Below are 24,242 nucleotides of genomic sequence, written 5' to 3' on the forward strand. Positions count from 1 at the left end.
GATGTTACAGTTCGGTCCCTTTTGTGGTAGCGTGGAATGTGCACAATTTTGTCACGGGGAAACAATGGAGAGAGGCATTATCACCACCAACACTACATTGTCATTTGAGCAGAAATGCACTGCTCAGATCTACTTCTTTCACACGGCTGCTGACATAGATGCAGAGCATCAACTACAATTTCATATTCAGGTGGTCAAATCAGATAAATGCGTCAGGAGCAGCAAAGTGTATCGACGTGACGTCGCCTTCGTATTTGTGGATCGGGCATTGCGTCGTTATATGGTGGATGACCACAGTCGCACACGGGAGAGTTTTTAATGTTCGCATCTGCCATGGTGTGTACGGATGCGGGTTCGGGTGGACCATTTCCTGCATCTTGCTCAGAGCCACCAATGAGGATAATGCCCCAGCACACAGTTCACAAGAATGATGACAATGTTATTTTCCAAACAATCAATGCCATGGTTAATATAATCCAGGTGCATACTTTTCTCAATTCACACGCAAATGAGGCAAACGCCCATTGTCACACATGTCGCTTGATTGTAGACATCTGCTGGGTGGAGTGGCAGTGTATAAGCACTGCTCGAGTTCTCGAAGCTTTGTTCTATGAGTTGAGAAAGCCCTTGGTTCCGCGTAGAAGTTACACGCAGGCCTTCGTGCTGGTGAAGTTGTATTCGAGTGTCGTTCATCGTTCGCTATGCTTCAACAGACCTTTTTTTGTGCCGAGAGATGACGTCAAACAGAAGGTGGCTCTCACCAAAGTAAGTTAAAATCCCAGTACTACACTGCAGCATACACTTCACAGCCTAAACCAAATTTACATACATCAACTTACATTTCTTCCCTTTTGATTGTCCTTTTAGTTTTGTGTGCGTATTATTGCTTTTAACGAGCAACTGAGGTGGAGGATGTATTCATTCTACAAGCAGTTAAACAGTGTAGGTGTGGTTTGGGTAAACGTAGGTTTAAACAAACGAATGCATCTGCTAACTTTCAAATTACCATTAAGTCGGTTCAAATATCTTAACACCTACGATGTATTCTAGCTCGTAAAAATGTTACTCTTTGGTCATTAAAATATATTAATTTAAAACTCCATTACAAATGCTTTGATATACTTTAACAAGATATAAATTTTCCTTTGTAGTGTAAATGCAAGTGTTTTTGGGATTCCATACGGCGTAAATAAAAGACAATAAATATTGTAATTCGTTGCATTACAGCATCATTTTAAATGTCTTAATCAACGGGATATGTAGCGTTTTGTTTTGCAGCCAGCTAATTTGCAGGACTGAATATTTTAAGCAAATGTTGGGGACTTGATGGCTATTTTAACCAGGCTTTCCAACATTAATTTGGGAGCTTTCGTGACTGCAGGAATTATTCTTTGGTTCTTTTCGGTTAAGTCACGTCTAAAAATAAAATAATAAATCAAAATAAAACAGCACATTACGACGTTTCGATTGCAACACAAGCAATCATCATCAGGCATAAAAGAAATAGCAACAAAAATCTAACTAGAAAACTATAGACCGACATACAAGCAGACAGACATCACAACGGCACACATAGAGAGGAGTATACAGGCACACGAAAATTAAATAACCTAGTAAAATATTGAAATGTGATGTAATACAACACAGAGAGTCGGTTAACACACAATTAACGCATGGCCTGGTTGACTACGTGTTTCAAAATTTGCTAAGTTAGAATTTTAAGTGTGAGCAACAAATATCTAACTAGAAAACTATAGACAGACATACAAGCAGACAGACATCACAACGGCACAGCCGATTTGTGTCCTCTCTCTGTGTGCCGTTGTGATGTCTGTCTGCTTGTATGTCTGTCTATAGTTTTCTAGTTAGATATTTGTTGCTCACACTTAAAATTCTAACTTAGCAAATTTTGAAACACGTAGTCAACCAGGCCATGCGTTAATTGTGTGTTAACCGACTCTCTGTGTTGTATTACATCACATTTCAATATTTTACTAGGTTATTTAATTTTCGTGTGTCTGTATACTCCTCTCTATGTGTGCCGTTGTGATGTCTGTCTGCTTGTATGTCGGTCTATAGTTTTCTAGTTAGATTTTTGTTGCTATTTCTTTTATGCCTGATGATGATTGCTTGTGTTGCAATCGAAACGTCGTAATGTGCTGTTTTATTTTGATTTATTATTTTTAGACGTGACTTAACCGAAAAGAACCAAAGAAGGCTTTCCAACAATTGTTTCTGACACTTTAACACAGGCATTCGCAAGACGCCACCTGTACACAGGCACCTTAAAAATATCGAGGGACATTTTGAGAAAAAACTGGTTGCAATACTCCAAGATAAAATAAAAATAACAACTGATGCAGCAGTTGCAAACCCAGAAGCAACGGTGGCATTTGCTGCGTATACTGGAAAATAAGCAGCAAGCCCTGCACTGGAAACTTTTCAATTTTTTCTGAACACAAAACATTAATTTAAACTTGAATGTCAGCATGACTTGACAACGGGAACATTGCTGATTGACTCGCTGCTCCTAGGGCCAAACCTGCGAATGCTTGCTCACTCGCTTAGCATCTCGTATGTTGGCCATTAGCTCACGCTCTGTGATGCGTTGGTAGCACTTGACAGATATTGTGTAATTACAAGGGTGCTCAGAACTCTTTTCCAAGCTGGTTTAAGTGGACCCCTGTAGATTATTTGGCAGAGCTCTGATGAAATTGCATGACCGTGTTTGTTCTGTACGTTGCGGTAGGTTAGCGGTTAGAGCGCTGCTCTCTGAACCCGGTGCCCTGAGTTAGATTCCTGCTCATGAACAACTGTGTACAGGTAATCTCAGAGGTCGTCTGACCAAGCATGGTATTGTGACTGTAGTTTCAGACCCTGTTTTATACACCAAGGCCTCCCGACAGTCGCACACAGAGCTCACGCCAATAATCGGTGGCCATTGCGTTTATATATAATGCCCTATACACGGAGGCATCTCTGAGGCTCTACATCTAATCGCATCTCCCTATATTTGTAGGGCACCCCAGTGGCAGCTGGCCCTCTGGGTACAAGGTGACTCGGTGTGGGGGGGGGAGGCGGAGAGTGGGGGTGATTACTTCGTGTAATCCCAATTGAGTAACGTATATGAGCAGCACAGGTTATAGCTACGATCTCATCTGATGTGATATATTAAGCGGTATGGGAATATATGGAATGATACAGTACCATTGTAAAGCATTCGCTTACCACGAACATGTGCCCAGGCACCATATTTCTGGAAGCAACATAGGTGTGTAATACTGTACAGTATTTCAAAGGGCAGCTGATGTTTGTGTTGACTAAAACATTCTGAATAAAAGTAAAATATTCCTGTCTGTTCAAACGAGCAATGAGGTAACAAGTGTTCATGTCTGTTGGTGACCCTGAGCCAGTGGTAAAAAATGACAGTCTTCTGGCAGGGGTCAGATTATCCACAGGACGTAACATGAACTTCCCACAAAGTGGGTATCCCTTCATATTGACCCCGTAGAGATGTTGATGTTGACCCCTAATCCGGGATCTGAACTGGCATTCTTGTGCCAGTGGGTCCCGTATACGAACCACAGTCCCACGAGGCTGGTTAATGGCAGTTAAAAATGAAGACGCGTAATGATGAATTAAAATACTATTACTGAAATTTTATCTCGTTAATCTGGTGGGAGTGAATTCCAAGCCACAGCATTTGCGCTACAATAACCATGCATGTGAGTTTGTATGAACGATCTAAATAATTATTTCAGTATCAGATTTACCAAGAGACATATTTTTCACATGAGCACTTTGCCTTGAGCTAAGGAGAGCTGTGTGTGGATGCATTGCTCGATTAATTCACAAAGGGCTGTTTAGTGAAATGCAACCAGTATGGTTGGGCATCTCTACTCCAGTATTGATCTCACACGCCCTCGTTCTCAACTGAATGTGGCCGGTGGTTTCATTACAATTGACGGTGCCAACACACACTTGTTACGACATTATTTTTGGGGGAGGGAGGAGCAAGACACGAGAAAGGGAGGGGGTGAAGTGACGTGAACTTGGTTGTACGACTTGCTGTGAAATGAGCCATGCTATCTCGTACATCCACGTGTGACATTTGATAACATAAACAAGATTTTATTTTAATCACTTCACTCGACACTAGGGTTGCTACGTGTCCTGGTTTCCTCAGGATCATCCTCTTTTTAGAGTAAACTGTCCTGGGAAATCCGTAGCGCTTCCCAAAACGTTAAACATTGAGTCCCGGTTTTTGTCAGTTGTACGTATAGTTCAACACCTCCTTCCCATGATCTGCCCCCGGTTTTTTGTACCTGGTTAGAGGTGGCAACCCCCAGTAGCGTAACGAGCCGCACTGCCTGAGCTGATAATGTCGTCACTACGCCACTGGCAGCCCGCCATCTTCATACACTTGTAGTGGGTTCGAATTAGGTGCACACACACGCAGCTTGGAGGCAACACTATTTATTAACGGTAAGTAATATAACACTGTACATGAGGTGGTGACCACCTTCCTCAACTCACTAACACTCTGGAACGCGACACAGACTGGACCAGGCAGGCAACGGCCTGCCTGGCCCAGGACGACGACTCGGGACTTGACGACCGATGGTGTCTTCACTCTTCGGAGTACAGTACAACAGCCTCGCTCTGCGTTCACACCACGCTTATATCTGCTTTGGCGTGGCCGGCTCCGCCCAGGCGTGGCTGGCTCTCTTCAGGCCACGCCTCCCTTCCCAGGACACGCCTCACTTCCCCCACCTCTGGGAAGGTCCGGATCCCTCCACCACGTGACCCCCCAGGCACCCCGTACGGGCCGACACAGTAGTGACCGTTCTATGTCACTACACACTGTTATGGTGCTCTGCTGAAACGCTTTGTGAAATGTTGATTGAAAAACTGGCTCCTGCCACAGCAATTTGGAATTTCCACTGCTGCCTCTGGGCTGCCAAATGAAAATGAGTACCACGCCAATGGCCATTGTTGTGCTGGGGAGAAAAACGTTGCCTGTGCTGATTGGACAGGAATTGCTTCCACATTTCCCTTCTGTTATCCTGATAAAAAAAACATGGGAATAAAACATCTGCTGCGTGAATCAATCTTCTACCCATGCAGACATCCGTGGCATTGTTGGGCAGTTCCTCTGCAGCCGTCTTACTTCTGTTGCTCACCACCGCGCCGTGAAGAATCAGGCGGCTTTGCTAACTCGCCCAACTAAAGAGAGCATTTACCGTGTTGGTTATATGCTTCTGCAGTGCCCACGGCAATCAAACCAAACGCACAACCCTCTGTGTTGCCCAGACTGTTTGTTCACGTGCATGGACTTAAATGTAAAACAACCAAATGGTCTGATACATGCGGCAAGGCCATGCAGATCACATGCTTTTCCTTTAACCAATCGTGGTGCAATGCGTATTTCAAGCTATAAAGTGTATTATGTTAGTCCAGATTAAACAAACCAATGTGATTGAGAGTGATTGCTTACTTTTGGCAGCGAGTCTCCTCCCCAAAGTCTGATAGTTTATTCTAAAGTGCACCACAAACTGAAGAATGTTTAAATCCTTTCCATTTATTTGGGTGGTTGCCACCCATGCATAAATATGTCTGGATAACAGTTAAAGTGTAATGGCAGCCAGCAACGTTCTTTGCAAAAAGAACCATAAGAAACTGGAAACATGCCCATCGATATGAGCATGCACCTCTGCAGTGTGCTGGACTCCTCCGACATTACAACAGGGCACCCCGAGCTTGATGATTGCAGTTTATTCGCGATTCCTGCAGTGACTGCTCGGTAATCCACAGCTGGGGCCTCCTCATTGCTAATGCTTGGCCAAACGCTTGGGCTACAGTTGGCCATGTCCCATGCAGTAGGAATGAGCTTGGCAGATGCTAAATGAGAATTGCTTTGTGTTTTGTTATGGATGGAAGGCTGCGTAGATTGTGTTCTTGTCTGACGAACTTGTGTCTGAACCGCGTATTGAATGCTCGGTCACCGTGCTTCAGGTACCAGAGGTAGGAAATCGAGTTACCTCTGCCACAGTTTGGTTTTCCATGTCACATGCATTGCTCCACCACTTCTTATTGTCTACTCAAAGTGTCTAAGTGCTGTTTCTGTTATCCATTCTTGGGTTTCTCTTCAAGTGGTCTTTCCCATTAATGCACAACTTGTACATTATTTTAATAATCAATAAATTTCTTCTCGATGAAAGCTGCACTGAGTCTTGCAAACTCCTCCTTTGGGAGCATCCTGCATTCGGAGTCTGGCCAAATCGTTGTTTTTCTTGTGAGGAGGTTCTGGGAGTACCTGAAGAAAACTCGCAACGCATACTGCTATCTCCTGGCACTTTACTTCCAAGTGACCTTGGGAAGTTCTAGATTTGAAGAAATTACCCCCCCCCCCTTTTCCCCCCCGTTCCCCCCCCCCCACCGCATTCGTCGTACAGACACCGTACTCGCACTCACCCTCCCCTCCCCTGGCATCGCAATAATTTTACAGCCATATTCATATTTCCAGTCTTTTACTCCCAGCCTGATACACCACCTTCACTAAGAAATGTTGATGTACAACAGTGTTTCAATAGCGCAAAAAATTGTCCCCCCAATCCTACTCTTCCCCGTTTCCCCCACCGCCACATCTGACGTACACCTTCCCTGGCATCACAAAAAAAAGATGGTTCTCTATCGGCTTAACTCAGCTAATCCCCTGCCCAACCGCCCGCGACGCCACACGGCCTGCCGCATGCCCCCCCCCCCCGATCCCTTGGCTCCCCCCCCCCCCCCTAGTCCCCTATATAAACACGTGTCTCTAAAATAGCTCTCTTCATACGCTACAGTAATTTTGCTGGAGCAGTCACACCTGATGACGGATGCTTGCGTTGCTTCCGAAACGTCGTGATTTAATTTAGTAGTTTTATTTCTATTTTATTTTGTTTTCACCTACGTCACTTTACCGAAAAAACCAAAGAGAATGACCTTGGGAAGTCTCACAACTCTGCACGGCCGATCAACCTACGTCTCCATCGGCTGAGAGATATACATAATCCATTCATGCGTACACAAATCAATGCGTGTATTGTAAATGTGTAGTGTCCTCCTCGTGTGTGAGTGTAGCGCACACTCAGTCGGAAACGAGGTAGTAACTGGAGGCACCTTCTCTTTTATTTCCATTGCAGCAACTCCGGCCGTTCTCACTCACACGGATCGCCTCCTCTCTCGACTACTTTGCCGTACAGCCCGCCTAGACATAACCCTGACCGTGTTGCACCGACGGTGTCGACCGAGACGGCCAACTACCGTCCAACCGTGCAATGATCGGGCGAAGTTGGCGGTGGCGAAGATGACAGCGACAGCGACGAGACCACTCCCAGAACCAGCAGCCCGGAGCTCTTCGCTGCTTTGATTCGCCCTGGCCACGCCTCCCTTCTCGAACCCACTAGCGGGTTCTAGGGGCCTCCGATGAGGTCTTCCGTGACCCTTGCCCCAGTTCCTCCGCCCTGCCGGCGCACACACCGTGTGTACGCTCGACGGTGTGTGCACTAACTATCCACCGCAGTTGCCGCTGCTGGACAGCAGTCGGCGCTGTGTCACTACAAATGTAAGAATCTATTTTAATTGATGCTTTGCTGTCCCGTTAGATTCCTACTGGCAGTGCCTACTCTGGATGTTCTCTCCAGAGGCAGATTTTAAATTCTCACCGCAGCTTAGAGCATTCTCGCAAAAGATTTGGGCGAGCCATCGAACCAAGACTGTCACTACATTGCACGCTTTCAGATGCGCTTCTGCAGCCGTCTGGAATGCTCTTCCGATATTAGGAAGCCACTGGAGCTATGCATTTTAAAATCTAGATTCAAAACTCAATTATTTAGAACTGCTTTTTTGTTTAGTTTGTCCTTCCCCCACGCCTCCGATTAGTGCGGTTGGCTACATACGGTGCGAAATAAGTTCCACATACATATCATGCAGAGCAAAATACATCAACCACCATTGCCTTGGTGCTCTTGGAAAACATTTAGTTACGCGTACAGAACGAAAACATAGGTTTGCCCCTCTTGTTCACGATGAAGGTTGCATGCATGTTGTTCCGTGAACCCATTGACAAGGACAACCTGAGAGCTGGCCTCTGTAAGGCCTGGGGACAGTGTTCGAGAACACGGAGTGCTGTGCAAGTGCGTTGCCGGGGCTCGTCTGTGCGAACTCTACAGTCCGCGATAATGTACTGTATCTGCTCGGGCATGTCGACACCTGCCCCTGCTCCCCATCACACCATTGGCATGGTGTGCCAGTAAAGGTGGCCAAATTGATTAGCACCAAAAAAGACTGAGAAATGTGCCATTGCATTTCATTTGTAATTTCCATGCTACCAGGAATTCAATTAAATTTCCCACAGCGTAATGAATTAGGATTTCAAGTATGGCAGTCCATATTATAATAATATAGCTTCCAAGATTAATATCGGCATTGGCCGCTGGAATTGTAACATCCTCGTAGAATGACAGGAAATTCGTGTAAAACCAGAAAGGACATTTGAAATTTATTTCCAGCGACTGCACAAACCGTTGTACTTAACTTAACCTCACTCTATTCTACAGACTGGTCCCTACCATAATAACGAGGAATGTCCACCAGTAGCTTAGGAGCACCAATGGACACAAATATCTATAGTGAACAAGTGCAGGCCAAAAACAGTAGATCAACAACTTGATTAAATACAAACACTGGCTTTTAAATGTTTTTGGCAGTGGATAATGGTCATTCTAGAATAGGACAATGCTAAACAGTAGCTTTTAGCGCATTTTTAGCTTATACAAATTTTTTCGGTCTTTTTCGGCTGTCCATCGCATTGGCCACACTGTGGGCAATGGCAACAGTGGTAAAGTATCTGCAGAATCTTGATTTGAAGCTTTCGTGACTGCAGGAATACATACTCTTTGGGTCTTTCGGTAAAGTCACGTAGGTAGAAATATAATAGATCGCTGTGATCTAGATCACAGTGATCACAGTGATCTACCTACGTGACTTTACCGAAAGACCCAAAGAGTACCTGCAGCATATTGAGATGAGCAACCATCCAGCGACGTACCGTCAATGGCCTTGCCATTGTCTTCACAACCTGGATCCTGGGCCCATCTGGCCTGTGGTCTGGCCCCGGTTCATTTGCACTCCCTGCACAAACTCTAAAAGCTGTGCTACTGCAATCATCTGCCACATGTTTGATCATTACGACACAAGAGTTGTATTTGGTTGAACCTTATGATCTTTTATTTAATCCGGGCGGCAGGAAGATTCTTAACAGTGAAATGAGTTCCTTCGTGATCGTGACATTGGTTATTTGATAAAAAAAAAATACTTAATACACAATACCAAGCTGACGGAGGTAATAACGATTGGCATTTTCATTAGCCAGTGCTAATAGAGACAGTCTTGTACTTGACACGATGCTTATATGCAGGCATATATACATTACAATATTTTAGAGCAGCAATCATACATTTTGAGTGCAAGATATTAAAAAGTATGCCCAGGATATACAATAGTGCAAGCTCTGACGTTGCTGCACTCGCAACATGATTCGTGCACCAATATAAAAGGGTGTATTTTGCTCACTTGGCTAGAACAGCAGAGCTCCCAATCAAGAGGTCGTAAGGTCGAGTCTCAGTCGGTGCCAAGTCGGCCCCATCATCATCATCATGCAGAGCTCATAAAATGAGCATTGCACGGTCAATTTCCACCACTTCCTGCGAAGTCGGTACTGTGGAGAAACTGTTATCTGTCATTGCAATATGGGATTTCCATTTTTGGTTCTCGAATACTATTAGAGCGGAGCACTGCACGAAATGCGTATGGGGACACTGATTTAACTTTTGATATGGCATATATTTTGTTTGCTGGCAATAATGTGGCGCTAAAGTTAAGTGCAATGTTAGGTTTTGACGTGACAATTTTTAGTATCTTGCTCTTAAAATGCTTTAATTGCGCCACTTTTGAACTGTGCGTGAATAGGATGTGTGTAATGTGTGTGTGTGTGTACACACAGATACATGTGTGCCTGTGACACTGAGTTGTACCACGAATAAATACAGATGTTATGCTCTTAAAGATCGTGGAACACCGTTATACCCCTTTTCCACTGGCACATTTGAGCCGAGCCAGCGTGGTTGCCCTCGTAGTTTAGGTTATTGCACTGTTGGAATCAAACGGTGCTGTGCTTGCATCAAAAGTCATCTGAATCTGGCTCGGGTCCAAGGAGGGCCACGCTTGGAGCTAACGAACCTTTAACGCATGTGACTTGTCAGTACAAATCAAATACGGCGTCATCTATATACGTCTCTATTCTTTAATTTTGCGTGCGACATCGGTGAGACACAGCATGGATTCTGCAATGGAAAAACAATCGGGCGCCTCCTAGCCCACGCCGGGCTTGGTTCCACGTGACCCTGGTGCGGCTCGCTTGGTACAGTGGAAGAGAGGTATTTGGGGAGAATATCTGGCGCTGATAGAAAATGTTGCCTCCGTCATCTGCACCAAACAGCGGTGCCTGCTGTGGCGCTTTCAGGAGTGCAAGGGAAACGAAGTGCGTCGCTCTGCTCGGTGGCAAAATCGTGCATAACCTTTAACCTTTCCAGAAAAAGAGGCTGGGGTGGTAGGTGTTGTGAATGAGGTCTTACTGTTTATTATAGAATAGTGCTGTACTAAAACACATGCCATGGGATTTAGCTTAACGAGCTCGTGTAGGTGAATTTTTTAAAATAGCAGTATTGTCCAAACATGAATTAAAATAGTGTCCGAAATTTAACATGTCTTTTCTTGTTTGTTTGGAGGTTTTTTTCACGTGCATGTTTTAGAAAAACACATTGTAGGATGTCAAAAAATGTACTGTAGTATCTAATAATTCCACTGGAATTTATTAACTGATTAATATTATAAATTTGGCATGTTTTATTATGTATTTACAATATTGAATAAGGCGTTATAATGTAACAATGTTTAAGGGGAATCTATATTGTATACATTACGATTTCATATCAATTCAGAAAATGTACAAATGCTGCAAGTAAAACATGTACAATGTCGAAATAATAGTCACATTTATTGCAATGCTTTAGCTAAAATTAGTAAGATTGGTGCTAAAAGCAAATAAAAGGGCCATGCATTTTTGGAATTGCGCAAAAATACTGCCATTTTCTTTCACATTTTACATTTAAAAGCTCAAACGTGTGCTGCTCTCAACAACAGGCAAGCACAATTCCTATCACACCTTGTGTGCATATCACGTGACCTGCCACATTGCATGCACAATGCTGCTCTCAGCCTTGCCCAAGCCTCGTGATGGCAGTCGAACCTTCTTCCTGCTGTTTGCGAGCAGCAACACATTTGTGTTGATGTTCAGCCTGTTCGTTTTCCAGCCTCGCGCACAATTTATTTTTGTGCTAGCCTTTCTCACCATTTACAGAAAGTGTTGCGTTTGAATGGCTCACGTTTGCGCACGTTTAAACCAAAGATGCGAGTTTTGTTCCAAATGGTTAATTTCAGGGTTGTTGTACTTTTTGTCCTGTCATGCGCTGTGTAAAGGCCCTGGCGAGCGCAGACTCTAAAGTGCCTCCTCCCCCCGCCTCATTTTCATCCCAAGAGAGCGTCTCATCCCAAAGCGTCTCATCCCAAAGCGTCTCATCCCACGCGAGCGTAGCAGCGGCACTTGCCTCTTATTCTACTCTAGACCACCAAAGGCGAACATCAAACGAAAAGTCACATTTATCATATTGTGCAAATTTTTCACAGCATAGTGTTCTGTCTCGGCGTAACTACTTTGCTAACGCTACCGACGCGAAGAAATCGAAGCTACCGTGTACATTATTAGGTATTTCTAAATACATACAATAATAGTACACTTGAATATTTAAATGAACTCATATGGAGTTATACCAGCATATTGCTTCTGAATTAGTGATCTTACATTTAATATTCTAATTACAAATTGTCACTTTTCTGCGTTTTCTAAAACGTTTTACGTTAACGTTTAAGTTGGTAAGCTCTGGTGCCATTTGTCTAAAGGAAATGACACGTGTTTTGCTACAAATGTACAAAGCATGTCTACAATATGCGTAGGTAGTCATAAGGTGCTTCCATCTAGCGTTGGAGAATACTGCCCAATATAAATCGGCCAATGAAATGATTAAAGGAGCACGACGTGTCCTTGATGACAAGTGAACACCTCGTCACACCTCGTCACACATTCGTCGCTCGTCTCTACGTCGCCTCCATCGACCGCCATGCCGATGAGAACCAAAGCCTTGCTCGCTGCGTTAAATAAGGATCCATATACAACGCGCAATTACGCTTTTAAATCGATGTACAAATGCCTTGTCATCGTTACTTAGATTCATTAGCGACAATTCGGTAGCTTCAAACTTTATGCGTCGCTATTTAAAATGTGCATTTGTAAATATTGCAGGGTTTTCACCACCGAACGCAATTCCTCTCACAATTTGATACCATTTTAGGTTAAACGCTCCTGCCGAAGGCAATTTTTTGACCCTCGCATTTGGGCAGGTAATCTTTAAATACAAAATCGGATTTCAAAACTGTTTTTTTTCAAGGCCAGCTAACTGTACAGTAATTCACTTATTTGTGTGTGTGCACATGTATACATATTCTACATATATTTTGAGTGTGTGTACCCACATTACTAAGTACCCTGCACACAATCCGTATTGAACCGCGTCAAAACAATGCACAGCACCAATGCACGATTAAGAATAACCCACAGTGCGGTCGCCAATCTCACACCGTGGACCACACAGAAGCGTCACTGGCGGCGGCGTTTCAGGTCTCCACCGCGAGGCGACTGCACTCGCTAGCCAACCTCGACGTGAGCGCAGCATAAACGCCGCAGATCAACTCCTCGCCTTTCGCAAAAAAAATTCTCCATGACAACGTGCTAATATCACATCGGTCCTGTGCTGTGAACGGAGTTAAAAGATACATCATCTGAGCCATCCGCCATCCACCTGCTGCGTGTTGACATTTCTCTAAAAGCACCATTGCTGCTGTCACCTGAACGGCCGCTAAACGAACGTTCGTGGTGCAGCGCACCGACCTTCGCATTCATAACGCTCACAGCAAATCCAATCGCGTTCACGGCGCACTATTGAAGCCATTTCTAATGCGTACTGTTGTATTTATTCCATCGCATTGTTTTATAAAACATGCCGTTCGTATTTTCACGGCACCAATGTAAGCATTGGTGTATTATGAACACTGGGAAACAATGCTATGAACGTGGCTTGAATAGATGCGGAGTGAAGCGACTGGCGGTTGCAACGTTTTAGTTTTGTAAATTATCAATTGACACTTGAAATGCGTGAATTGTATCACTTTGGTAGATTTTTAGCTGTGAGATGACTTGCCCAATCATATGGAAAGAGGTAGCACGGCTTGGGAAATAGCAATGTACTTGTAAAATGGATGGACCCAACCCCACCATGGGAATGAGAAATGCCTGGTGCCGTAATGCAGTTGAGCTCTGCCCAACGTTCAATTGAGAATGGAGCATTGTGGGAAGGGCTACCCCCAACCCATGTTTAAATCATCCAAGTGCAAGGTCCATCCAATGGATTATATCCATGAAGAATACGCAGTTAAAGCTTGAATATCTGTTATCTGATTGATGGATTTGCTTCGAAGTGACCTTATTGAGTCCAATGGACTTGACTCAACAGTATTGGAATTGATAAGTTCAATTCTTATTCTTGATCAAGCAGGACTCAGAATGGGGGCAAACATGCAATGCCAATGTTTGCGTTGTGAGTCATCGCAGAAACGTCTGCAGTAAGTATCTGTAGTGTTCTGGTCCCGCAGAAGTGCAATATAATCATCTCTTAAGCTTCAAATTAAAATGCTTTTATGCTTGATTGTAAAATAACGCATTTTAACGTCTTTGACTGCAGAGAGAAACCTGAACTCTTTGTTTCTACTTACAATGTTGCCATATCTGCAAAAAGGGCCTCAACGTTTTAATGAGCCGATTTGTTAGAATTTCTGGACGTAGTTTTTATGTTATAACTCGCATGTGGCAATGCACAAAATGTGTACACTGCCATGTCTCATGCGAGGCACTGCTTAATTTGAAGACTGACTTTCAACTACCTTTTTAGTGTTTGTAACAAGTCGAACACGTGCCATGTGAAGACGTTTGTGGTCATGATGGCGAGTGTGGAATGCATTCCTTTTGTCCTTGTTAATATATATCGGTGGTGTTTGTTGCTGTAGACTCTGGTTCAGAACAAAACTTGAATAACTCGCGAGATCTGACATTTCCAATTGCGTTTGGAAAAGTTATTGAGCAATTGCCCTGCCAGGCTGAAGACCCTTGGAATGCGATTTTTATTTCTGATAATTCACAGTCGTTAGCAAATTAATATTTGAATTCAACAACATAAATAAGCAGACAATATTCCTCCACAAATCTTGATTTAAAGCTTTCGTGGCTGCAGGAATTCATATTCTTGGGTATTTCGGTAAAGCCACGTGGCTTTAACGAAAATACCCAAGAATATGAATATTCCTCCTTGCCGTATTTGTCTCCACATAGAAGAATCAGGTCGGGTAAGCGAGCTTTCAATGAGTTCTGGTGATAATATCTAACCTCTCACAACAGTATTTAGTCACTTGAAGTTGCCGATTCATTGTCAACTCAGAGCAAAAACACTGTTGGCTTCATAAACAATTATAGTTTTACTAAATGTATTGTTCTGATGAAGACTTAATATTTCTAATAAAATATCTTTAGTTATTCCCCCCCCACCTCCCCGACATATTGGTTTAAATGCCCTACTCAAGGTGTGTTCTACAATTGGCAGCTGTAGCCCGCTAACTTAGAGGCAGGGTTGGTGGGCCACTCAAGAGACGGGAGCAGCAATGTGTGTTGCAGCGTCTACCTCGCGGGTGGTTGGCTACATACGATGCGGAAGAAGTTAAACATGCATACGTGAATTTCTGATTTATCTGTGCAGAATTTCAGCATCATATATTGGTGTAATTTTCTAACAAACGATCTTAGAGCTAGGCCATTAAGGTATCTTGTTGTTTTCCTGGGTGTTTTATTACTACGACAGTGGATTGTTTCAACATACTATAAATGGCAACAGTATGGAACAGGGACCCAATTTAATACGTTACTGCTGTATTTTCAAGAACATATACAATTAATGTCAATAGCATGGGCTTTAAATAGATCTCTGACCTGTTGTAAGACTTATTCTTGTATTGTGCTTCTGTTTTGGTGACAGATTTCTTGACCAGAGGTTATACTGTAAATAATTTGAAATGCTCTCTTGCACTTAACTGAGAACTAGATTATTGCAGATAACTGACCTTCCCCACCCTTGTTGTGCATCACATTATAAAAATAAAGGATCGTAAATGAGAATGTTGTAATAAGAAAACTAAATATTTACCAATGACGGCCTCAGCAAGTCTCAATACTTTTCCAGCAGAGTCCTGAAAATTGGGATGTTTGACCATGTGAGGAGAAACTGGAGTGCCCCAGAGACACGCACCACAACGCAAACGAGGGGGTGACACTCAGCACTGCCATCTCCTGGCCACCTTGCCGCCTCTAAACAACAAACACCTGGCAAGCCCTAGGATCACCAAAGGGTCGGTGACCTAGCTAAATGTGCCTTACAATATTAGACATATTCTCGGTGATTTGGTCATAGATATTTCCAGGACTCATGGAAAGTATCTAACAATGTGCAAATAGCATAATTTTAAGCTTGGTTACCCGAACAAAACTACACGATCACTGTGGATACTATCCTTTATTACGATCCTACTCCATTTAAGTTCCATGTAGGTATTTCAGAATCCTAAAACGATTTGTGGTATTAATTTCGTACTTACTCAGACCCACGTTTGCAGCTGCAGGTGAAGTCTGTTGGCCCGGTCCTTTTCTCACATAACGGCAGCCATTGTTGTTTGTTTTCCTGAATCCTATAATTTGTGGCAGATGGCGTGCGCCGAGCAATTATGCATCAAATATGAATTCTCCCATCGCATGGACGAATCGACAAGAGGGGAGACCTGAAGCGCGGCAGAACGATGATAGGACACCAACACGCTTTTGTGCGGCATGGCAGTCAAACTCGCAGCAGAAAATGTCCCCTTCCTCTCTCCACCCACATATACTCCTTCCCTCGCCCTTCACACCACACGTGTGCATTCACGTCGATCTTTGTATTTGTGGTATGGAGTGGGCACGTAGTATTGCACACACTGTGCTGCATTGCAATACCAGAGGTCTGGATTCAATTCCAACCTATTCAAGGCCTTGAAAAGGTCAATTTGGGTTTAAATGAGTGCCTAGTGCAGTGTGTAAACAACACCTGGGAGACGACAGAGTAAATAAGCACACAATATAGTGCATCTCCTTCATATATAGCTGTCCTTCCACGTACAAAATGAAATCTTTTTTTTACACTTGCCATCAACCACAACGACCTGTGGGAGTGCATAATTTCAGCAGCATTGATACAATACAAGCAAAACTCTGGACCGGTTTTGCTTGAAACGGTGCTGGTGAACTGTCAGATTATAAAATATGGGTCCTTGTTCGACACAATCATATAATACTGTACATGCCACACTACTAATCGGCGTTGTTGTGGAGAATATACGTAACTAAATAAATAAGCAAACAATATGCCACGTCACTGCACTTTAAACAAATGTATTTTTTACACTTATGCACTCCCATAATGGCCCATTATGGCCTTGCTAATTACAAACCAAAAGCACTTAACTTAAATCCGACATACAACTTAGCAATGTGAATGTTTGAATGTGTGTGTGTCTGTTTGCCTTCATAGTTGCTCGTGAACGGCACTAGTCACAACAGCCTGAAAAGGCGGACGGGGGAAGACCTTTGTCCTATGTTAAGTTGTCTATTTGTGAAAATTTGTGGGTCTGTAGACTAAGAACAGTTTCACTATTGGTCAATATCCAGTCAACCACCTGGTTTCATTTTTCAGTTGGCTCCTTACCCAGGCCTCTCACAAGGGACGCTGTGTCTAAGTGCTATAATTATTAACGCAGGCTTTTAAGAATTATAATTAAAACTTTCTCATTGCTTAAACGTATCTCCCCCACTATATATATATTAAATAACTGCAAAATAAACTTGTAACAGACAGAAGACATTGTTACATTGCAATACCGCACTCGATTCCAACTATCAAATGAATCCACTCTTTTTTTATATATCCTACATTCCAAGCTCTCCTCACGAGAGATGAAAATAGATTTCTTCATACTTTTTGAGGATGGCAATTATTTGCAATTTTCAATTACCAATCATGGCTCTGGCAGCCCGGGTGCAGTAGATAGCTTCCTTTTTTAAATGCATTACTTGTGTTGCCGTAAAACTCCATACCAGAGCTGGGTGATAAATATGGAAAACTTGGGCCTTGTCTCGGCGCTGTGGCATCCCCCTTGGTCATCAGCTATAGATCATACGTCTGTCTCCACAGTGGAGTCAACAAGCAATCACCGCTGGCCTCAGTCGGAACACAATTCGGCCATAACTGGAGCCGTCTCAATAATGTATTCGAGTACAAGGACACGCATTGAAAAAATACTCTTTCCACCTCCGTCAATGCTGCATTATACAGAAACACACAGAGGGTAACGTCTTGGACACTGGGACACTGGGCCCCTGCCCAGACCAAAACAAATTTTCTCTCTTTATTTTACCAGGGAAGACCTACCGAGCTAAATAGCTCTTTTTCAGACCTGGTGACAAATGATAGCTCAAAAGAGTGGCTTATCACATGGAAATTTATAGCAGCCAAATACCCCAAATGCATGTTTCTAAATCTGGAGGGAAAAACCGGAGGACCCAGAGAAAATTCCATGCAACCACGGGGAGAACACGCAAACTCCAAATATACAGGCGTCGGGGTGGGGATCGAACCCACAATCCTCTGCATACCAGCGAAGGAGTTAACATCTCACCACCGCGAAGAAATGCTCCAGCACAGTCGTTGCCCACTTGTGCATTTTCCTGGTATGAGGCGGTTTCACTGAACAAGTTGTGAGTTTCAATCTGATCTGCTCTTGTAGACCACTGCCAAATTGGTCCCTTGAATGTTGCGTTTCACTTCCAGTAGAAGTTACACGCAACAGCATGTACCACAGTAAACCTCCCAATGGCGGGTTCCAGTCTTCCATCCACCAAGTGCAGGTGTTATTTTGTTTTAATTGCCCTGGAAAGTCTGCTACTTGAACGGAGAACAGTCTTCGAATATTGATCCACGTTACTTTTTTTATAATCAAGGATCCAGTTAATTTTGTAGTCTTGCATCGTCATGAAATTTGGGAAGCTGGAGAGTAATTAATATACCACGTCAAGTGTTGATCTCAGAAAGGTGACATCTCGAGCCACGGTTTTCTAATCAGCCTTACCGCGCCACAAAGTGAGCCATTTATTTTTAAGGAGCAGTCCCTTGGGCTTGAGGGAGGCAATGAACGTAGAGCGAGACGGCACGGGCTCGTCTCATCCTCGCAAGCTGAGTAGTACAACAAAAGTGAAGCGGCTTTCTTCGAGCGCCAGTGATCCACGGTGTTGCATTCCACGGTGTGACGTGGAGACAACCCCCATTGTTGTTTTCGACAAGAGTCATTGCAGAGCGTTTGCCGAAGCGAACCTCAATACTGAAGCAGCAAATACACTGCGCAATCAGAATGTTTTCACACGTGATAGGTCCCCCCCACCCCACCTGTGTGGGCATGAGAGAAACCAACAACGTTGAGCCACCCAAAATATGATTCCAGCAGCAGCTCCTCACCGCCGCACGGAAGTGGCAATATCGTACAGTCAAATGCATTTTCAATTTTGTTCACTACTTGTTGACGGCAATCGGAGAAATGTTACAATTTAAATTTCGTAAATTGGGTAGGAATAACATAAGGTCCAGTTGAATTCTGTTCATGAATTTATCTTGGTCATTCTGATCATTATGGTCTATTGAGCTCTGATCGGTATTTGTGCTAGATGTCTTGTAGATTCCGATTTAAATATAGATGCACTTGAAGTTTCCTCTCATGTCATTTGAATGTGGTTGTTGAAGCATTACGGGTTTTTTAATTCTGCAAAGAGATTCTACAGTGTGTACGACAACACGGTGGGGACTGGATATGCTACTTTATAATAAGCGGTTGGTTTGGTGGTTTTTTACTTTAGGCGTCGCACGTTTCCAAAGCGGTAGTTGTAACGGTCGTTTTGGGCCACCGTCGTAAAACGATGTTGTCTAGCCGCCACCACCTGTCTGGTCGGAGATGAGGATGGCCTGGCGCTCCGGACACGGCCCCTTGGCCGGCATTTGCACCATGAGGAAAGGTTCACGGCTGCTGCCTTTGCCCAGTCCTCCCCCAACACCGCCACCGCCGGCGTTGAGGCCTCCCTCGTACCGGCCCGGCTCCACCACCATGCTCTCCTGGTCCTCGGAGGGACACGATGCTCGCTGCAGGCGCAGGTAGCACCAGCAGCCGCAGATGAGCGCGCCGAGAGCCGCGATGGCTATCAAGATGACAATGACCGTCACCACGCCAGTCGTGGGGCTGTGGTCCATGGGCAGCATCGCGTCAGGGTTAGCAGGTGGCGTGGGCTAGTGAGGAGAGTGAGTGAGGCCGAGGCTGTATTGCGAAAGACGCTGTGCCCCCTCCGTTTGTTTTCAGGAGAACTACCGACCAATTCCTTGGTAGTTGTCTGCTGTATTTCTCCACGTCTTTTATTTACGCATGGCAGTCTTCGACAAGTCCATTATCAGCATCGTTTGTTTTTTGTTTGCTGATGTTTTGCGCGATGAAGTCTAAAATTTAAATATGTGTTTACTGTGATGTAGTCGAGGAATAGAGGAATGGCACAAGGTCATTGTTTTTGGATGATTACTTCTGGCTTCTCCTCCTCCTGAAAGACATAAAAAAAATTTCACTGTTAGTCATGTTGTGCAAATAGCTGCTTGGCATACAGCGGTTTTTCTTGTGCAGTCAGATACAAGAAAACAATACCTTCTTGAATCATTTACTCCATGAGTTTGGCAGTCCCTTGACCCAGCAGCCATCTGTGTGTTTAACTCGTCACCCCTGTTCAATTTCGAGTCGAGACCTTCATCTCTTCCTAGGACTAGACTGTGTTTTTATGTTTATAAATACATTAGTGAATTTGCTTCCTTTCCGCAGAATGCTCATGTCCCCACTGCTCTGCACAGCTTTTTGAGATGCGGTTGCATTTGGACGTGACATGAATCTAAATCGTTTTGTATTGTATTTGTTGTGCCTCCTATCCAAATATATTCAATTTTTCTTCTTGGTTCTTTCGGTAAAGTCATGTAGAAGGGAAGTAATAAAATAATAAAAATAAAACATAATAAAATAAAATAATTCTCACGACGTTTCGGCTACAACGCAAGCAGCCGTCTTCAGGTGAAAAATGAGACACTACCAAGCTAGGAGCTTATATATAAGCTGGGTTGGAGGTGGAAGAGCGCCTTAACAAAAATAATGTGCATATGAAGAGGAATTTAGCATATTCATGGGAAATGCGTAGGAGGTGGGTGGGGGGGGTTTCAAAGTCATATTATGCCCATGCATTATGCAGGATCAGCAGCACCAAGGGGGGGTGCAGGGAGTAGCATTAACAAAGGAAAGGAATGTTAATGATATGTAGCTGCAGTTACTAAACAACCACGTAGAAAACTAAAGTATAAACTACATAAAAAACTAAAGTTTAAACTGCATAGCACCATCAGTATACTTACTATACTCTACAATAAGCTGAGTTACTAACAGCAAGTAATACATTACACTTCTACATCGTAAAAATTATATAATATGCTTCCATCTAAACTTTATTCTCTTACATCTGGCCACATGGCCGGCCTGCTCTAGACCAATTTCTCGACCACATCAATTCCATACACCCAGCCACCAGATTCACCATGGAAGTCGAAAAAGATGGCAAGCTACCCTTTTTGGATGTCCTAATCAAAAGGAGACCTGATGGTTCAATGAGCCACTCTGTCTACAGGAAAGCCACCCATACGGATGCTTACCTAAAACCGGATTCCCACCACCATCCATCCCAGAAGAATTCCCTCATCAAGACTCTATATCATAGAGCCCAATGCATCTCCGACCATGAACACATTTCCAGTGAACTCAAACACGTACGCCAAGCTCTTAAGGTTAATGGTTACTCCGACTACACAATCCGCAAAGCCATCACTCCAACCATCAAGAAGGATCCTGTTGAGGAGCCTTTCAAGACCATCACCTTACCCTACATCGCTGGGGTCACAAAAAACATCTCCAAAATCCTGATTAAACACAAGATCCAGGTCCGATTCAACACAGTACATAAAATCCGTGATCTGGTACCGTCTGTAAAAGATGTGGTTCCAGACATACAGTACCCTGGCGTCTACAAACTAAGTTGCCTCTGTGGTAGCAGTTACATTGGGGAAACCAAACGACATGTCTCGGACCGCATCCGTGAACATAAAGCTGACCTGAAACACGGTAGGACAAACACCTCAGCCGTGGCAGATCACTGTTACAACTCAGTGGGCTCACATGACATTGACTTCTCCAAGACAGAGGTTCTCTGCAAGCCATCTGGCTATCATGAGAGATTCGTTCATGAGGCAATCCACATATACAAACACAGAGACAATTTTAACCGAGAAGATGGATTCTGGCTTAGCAATCATTGGAAGGACGTAATAAACCATTTCGATACACATTAGGGTGGGTAGAATAATACATAGTGTTATATTAAAATGTATAAGGTATAGGGTGGTTTATAGCAATACAGTATATAATTTAATGTTGGGTTTATCTATGGCAGTATATAGTACGGTATATGCTCGTGTGGTGTAAGAGAATAAAGTTTAGATGGAAGCATATTATATAATTTTTACGATGTAGAAGTGTAATGTATTACTTGCTGTTAGTAACTCAGTTTATTGTAGAGTGTAGTAAGTATACTGATGGTGCTATGCAGTTTAAACTTTAGTTTTTTTATGTAGTTTATACTTTAGTTTTCTACGTGGTTGTTTAGTAACTGCAGCTACATATCATTAACATTCCTTTCCTTTGTTAATGCTACTCCCTGCACCCCCCCTTGGTGCTGCTGATCCTGCATAATGCATGGGCATAATATGACTTTGAAACCCCCCCCACCCACCTCCTACGCATTTCCCATGAATATGCTAAATTCCTCTTCATATGCACATTATTTTTGTTAAGGCGCTCTTCCACCTCCAACCCAGCTTATATATAAGCTCCTAGCTTGGTAGTGTCTCATTCTTCACCTGAAGACGGCTGCTTGCGTTGTAGCCGAAACGTCGTGAGAATTATTTTATTATGTTTTATTTGTAATATTTTATTACTTCCCTTCTACGTGACTTTACCGAAAGAACCAAGAAGATGAATCCCTGCAGTCACGAAAGCTTTAAATCGAAATTTATATTCCATTTTGCTGGGCTCAAATAATGCTCTCTGCCTAAATGCAGCCAACTGAAAAGCTTTCGCCCAAATCGTGTTCATTAAAGTCAAGAAGAATGCTGTGCGTGCCCTCTCTGAACCCGTTCCCAAAATTCAGTGAAATGCAAAATCCTTTGCGCTTATGCCAATGTATATTTTTACATTGGCAGAAGTGCAGAGTAATTTAGAAGGCATGCCGAACAAATACATAAGTATTCTTCATTGCAAAGCCCGCAGGCCGCTGGTGGCCTTTAGAGCGATACCTGACGTGCGGCCCCGACAATACACAAATGTCAAAACACCCCATCGCCGTGCTGTCAAACCCAATGGTTTCAAATGTGTGGCGGCCTCCCTCTGAAAATTAGTGAAAAACACCGCATTATAAAGTCGCACTCATTAAACACAAAGTGCTTGGCACAAATTAACCACGATACAGTAATAGGTTTTTACCCTTTCAACTGGTACAAAAACTGATACCTTTATACAAGGGATCATGTTTGCAATAACCACAACACAAGCAGTCAAAGTGCAAACAAAAAGAAACAACTCATTATCAGAGTTGTTTCTTTTTGTTTGCACAAGAAACAACTCATTATCAGAGTTGTTTCTTTTTGTTTGCATTTTGACTGCTTGTATTGTGGTTATTGCAAACATGATCCCTTGTATAAAGGTATCAGTTTTTGTACCAGGTTGAAAGGGTAAAAACCTATTACTATATTTTGCCACTGGTAAAGGAGATGTCTCATAGTAGTGACCACAGTACCTTGCAGATCTCGTTAAGGAGCATAACAAATTCCGCGACCTCCAGTCATCCTCGCAGCAGCAGCATTTGGCTAGCCAACTTACAAAGACGGTGGTGATTGCATTGCGCGCATTCAGATGCGTTTCTGCGGCCATCTTAGAACGCGCTTCCAATATTAGGAAGCCACTGGAGCTATCTGCTTTTAATCTAGCTTGAAAAGTAATGTCTTTGGAACCCATTTCTCTTTTAGTTTCTCCTTCCCGCGCATCTCCGATTAGCATGATTGGCTACATACGGTGTGAAAGAAGTTCAGCATTAATACTGCTGCGGTGTAGATTTTCATGATTATGCTGCCCAGTTCCTGAAGCTACTAGCACGTGCAGCGAGAGGCGTGGCATTGTGCCCGACACCACGAGGTACAACCGAAAGACCCATCAGGAGTTAATGTATATTTTTTGTGTGGCTGTATAACACATTTCTACAAATTCGCAAACGGTAATGTTAGTTTGCTCAAAGTTAAGTGATACAGTGAGGAAAACCAAAAATAGACCGGGAACGTATACACCTACAAAAAGACTCGTACTTATTGAATAATATTCTATGATTTTTAAGCACGCATCATAACTATGGCTGATGCTATGATTTTTTTGTGTATAAAAATTAACATTCACTTTGCAGAACTATTTCCTATAAGGATGAAAGATCCAAATGTTACAGAGTCTTAATTTTATGTGACCTTAAAACACTTCTACTGTGACGGTTTTTCACACTCTCCTTAACTCCAATTGGTGGCGCGAAGTATGTATTTTGATGTCGTGCCCATGTATTTTTAAGTTCACTAGCTTAATGTCCGCGCTTGACTCTGCCTTTTAGTGCAGCTGTGGGTCAACTTGAAACCATCTGAAAATAACATCAACGGGCAAAGTGCATTTCCCAGCAGCCCGTGGGG

At 43.4% G+C, this 24,242-nt stretch overlaps 2 protein-coding genes across 2 annotated transcripts in view; one reads left to right on the top strand and one right to left on the bottom strand.

The window, feature by feature from the left end:
* RSAD1 (radical S-adenosyl methionine domain containing 1) overlaps positions 1-9,802 on the top strand; it is a 49,793-nt gene extending 39,991 nt beyond the window's left edge. Inside the window, exon 9 of the mRNA XM_078610845.1 lies at positions 7,185-9,802. Coding sequence (XP_078466971.1) covers positions 7,185-7,323 — 139 coding nt within the window. The 3' untranslated portion in view covers positions 7,324-9,802. The remainder of the gene's footprint in view (positions 1-7,184) is intronic.
* Positions 9,248-24,242, bottom strand: part of LOC144730226 (stannin-like) — a 50,638-nt gene continuing 35,643 nt past the window's right edge. The window contains exon 2 of the mRNA XM_078610849.1: positions 9,248-19,975. Within this exon, the coding sequence (XP_078466975.1) occupies positions 19,317-19,646 (330 nt within the window). The 5' untranslated portion in view covers positions 19,647-19,975 and the 3' untranslated portion in view covers positions 9,248-19,316. The remainder of the gene's footprint in view (positions 19,976-24,242) is intronic.

This window comes from Lampetra planeri, chromosome 35 (genome assembly GCF_965212315.1).
Source record: "Lampetra planeri chromosome 35, kcLamPlan1.2.h2, whole genome shotgun sequence".
Taxonomy (NCBI): domain Eukaryota; kingdom Metazoa; phylum Chordata; class Hyperoartia; order Petromyzontiformes; family Petromyzontidae; genus Lampetra; species Lampetra planeri.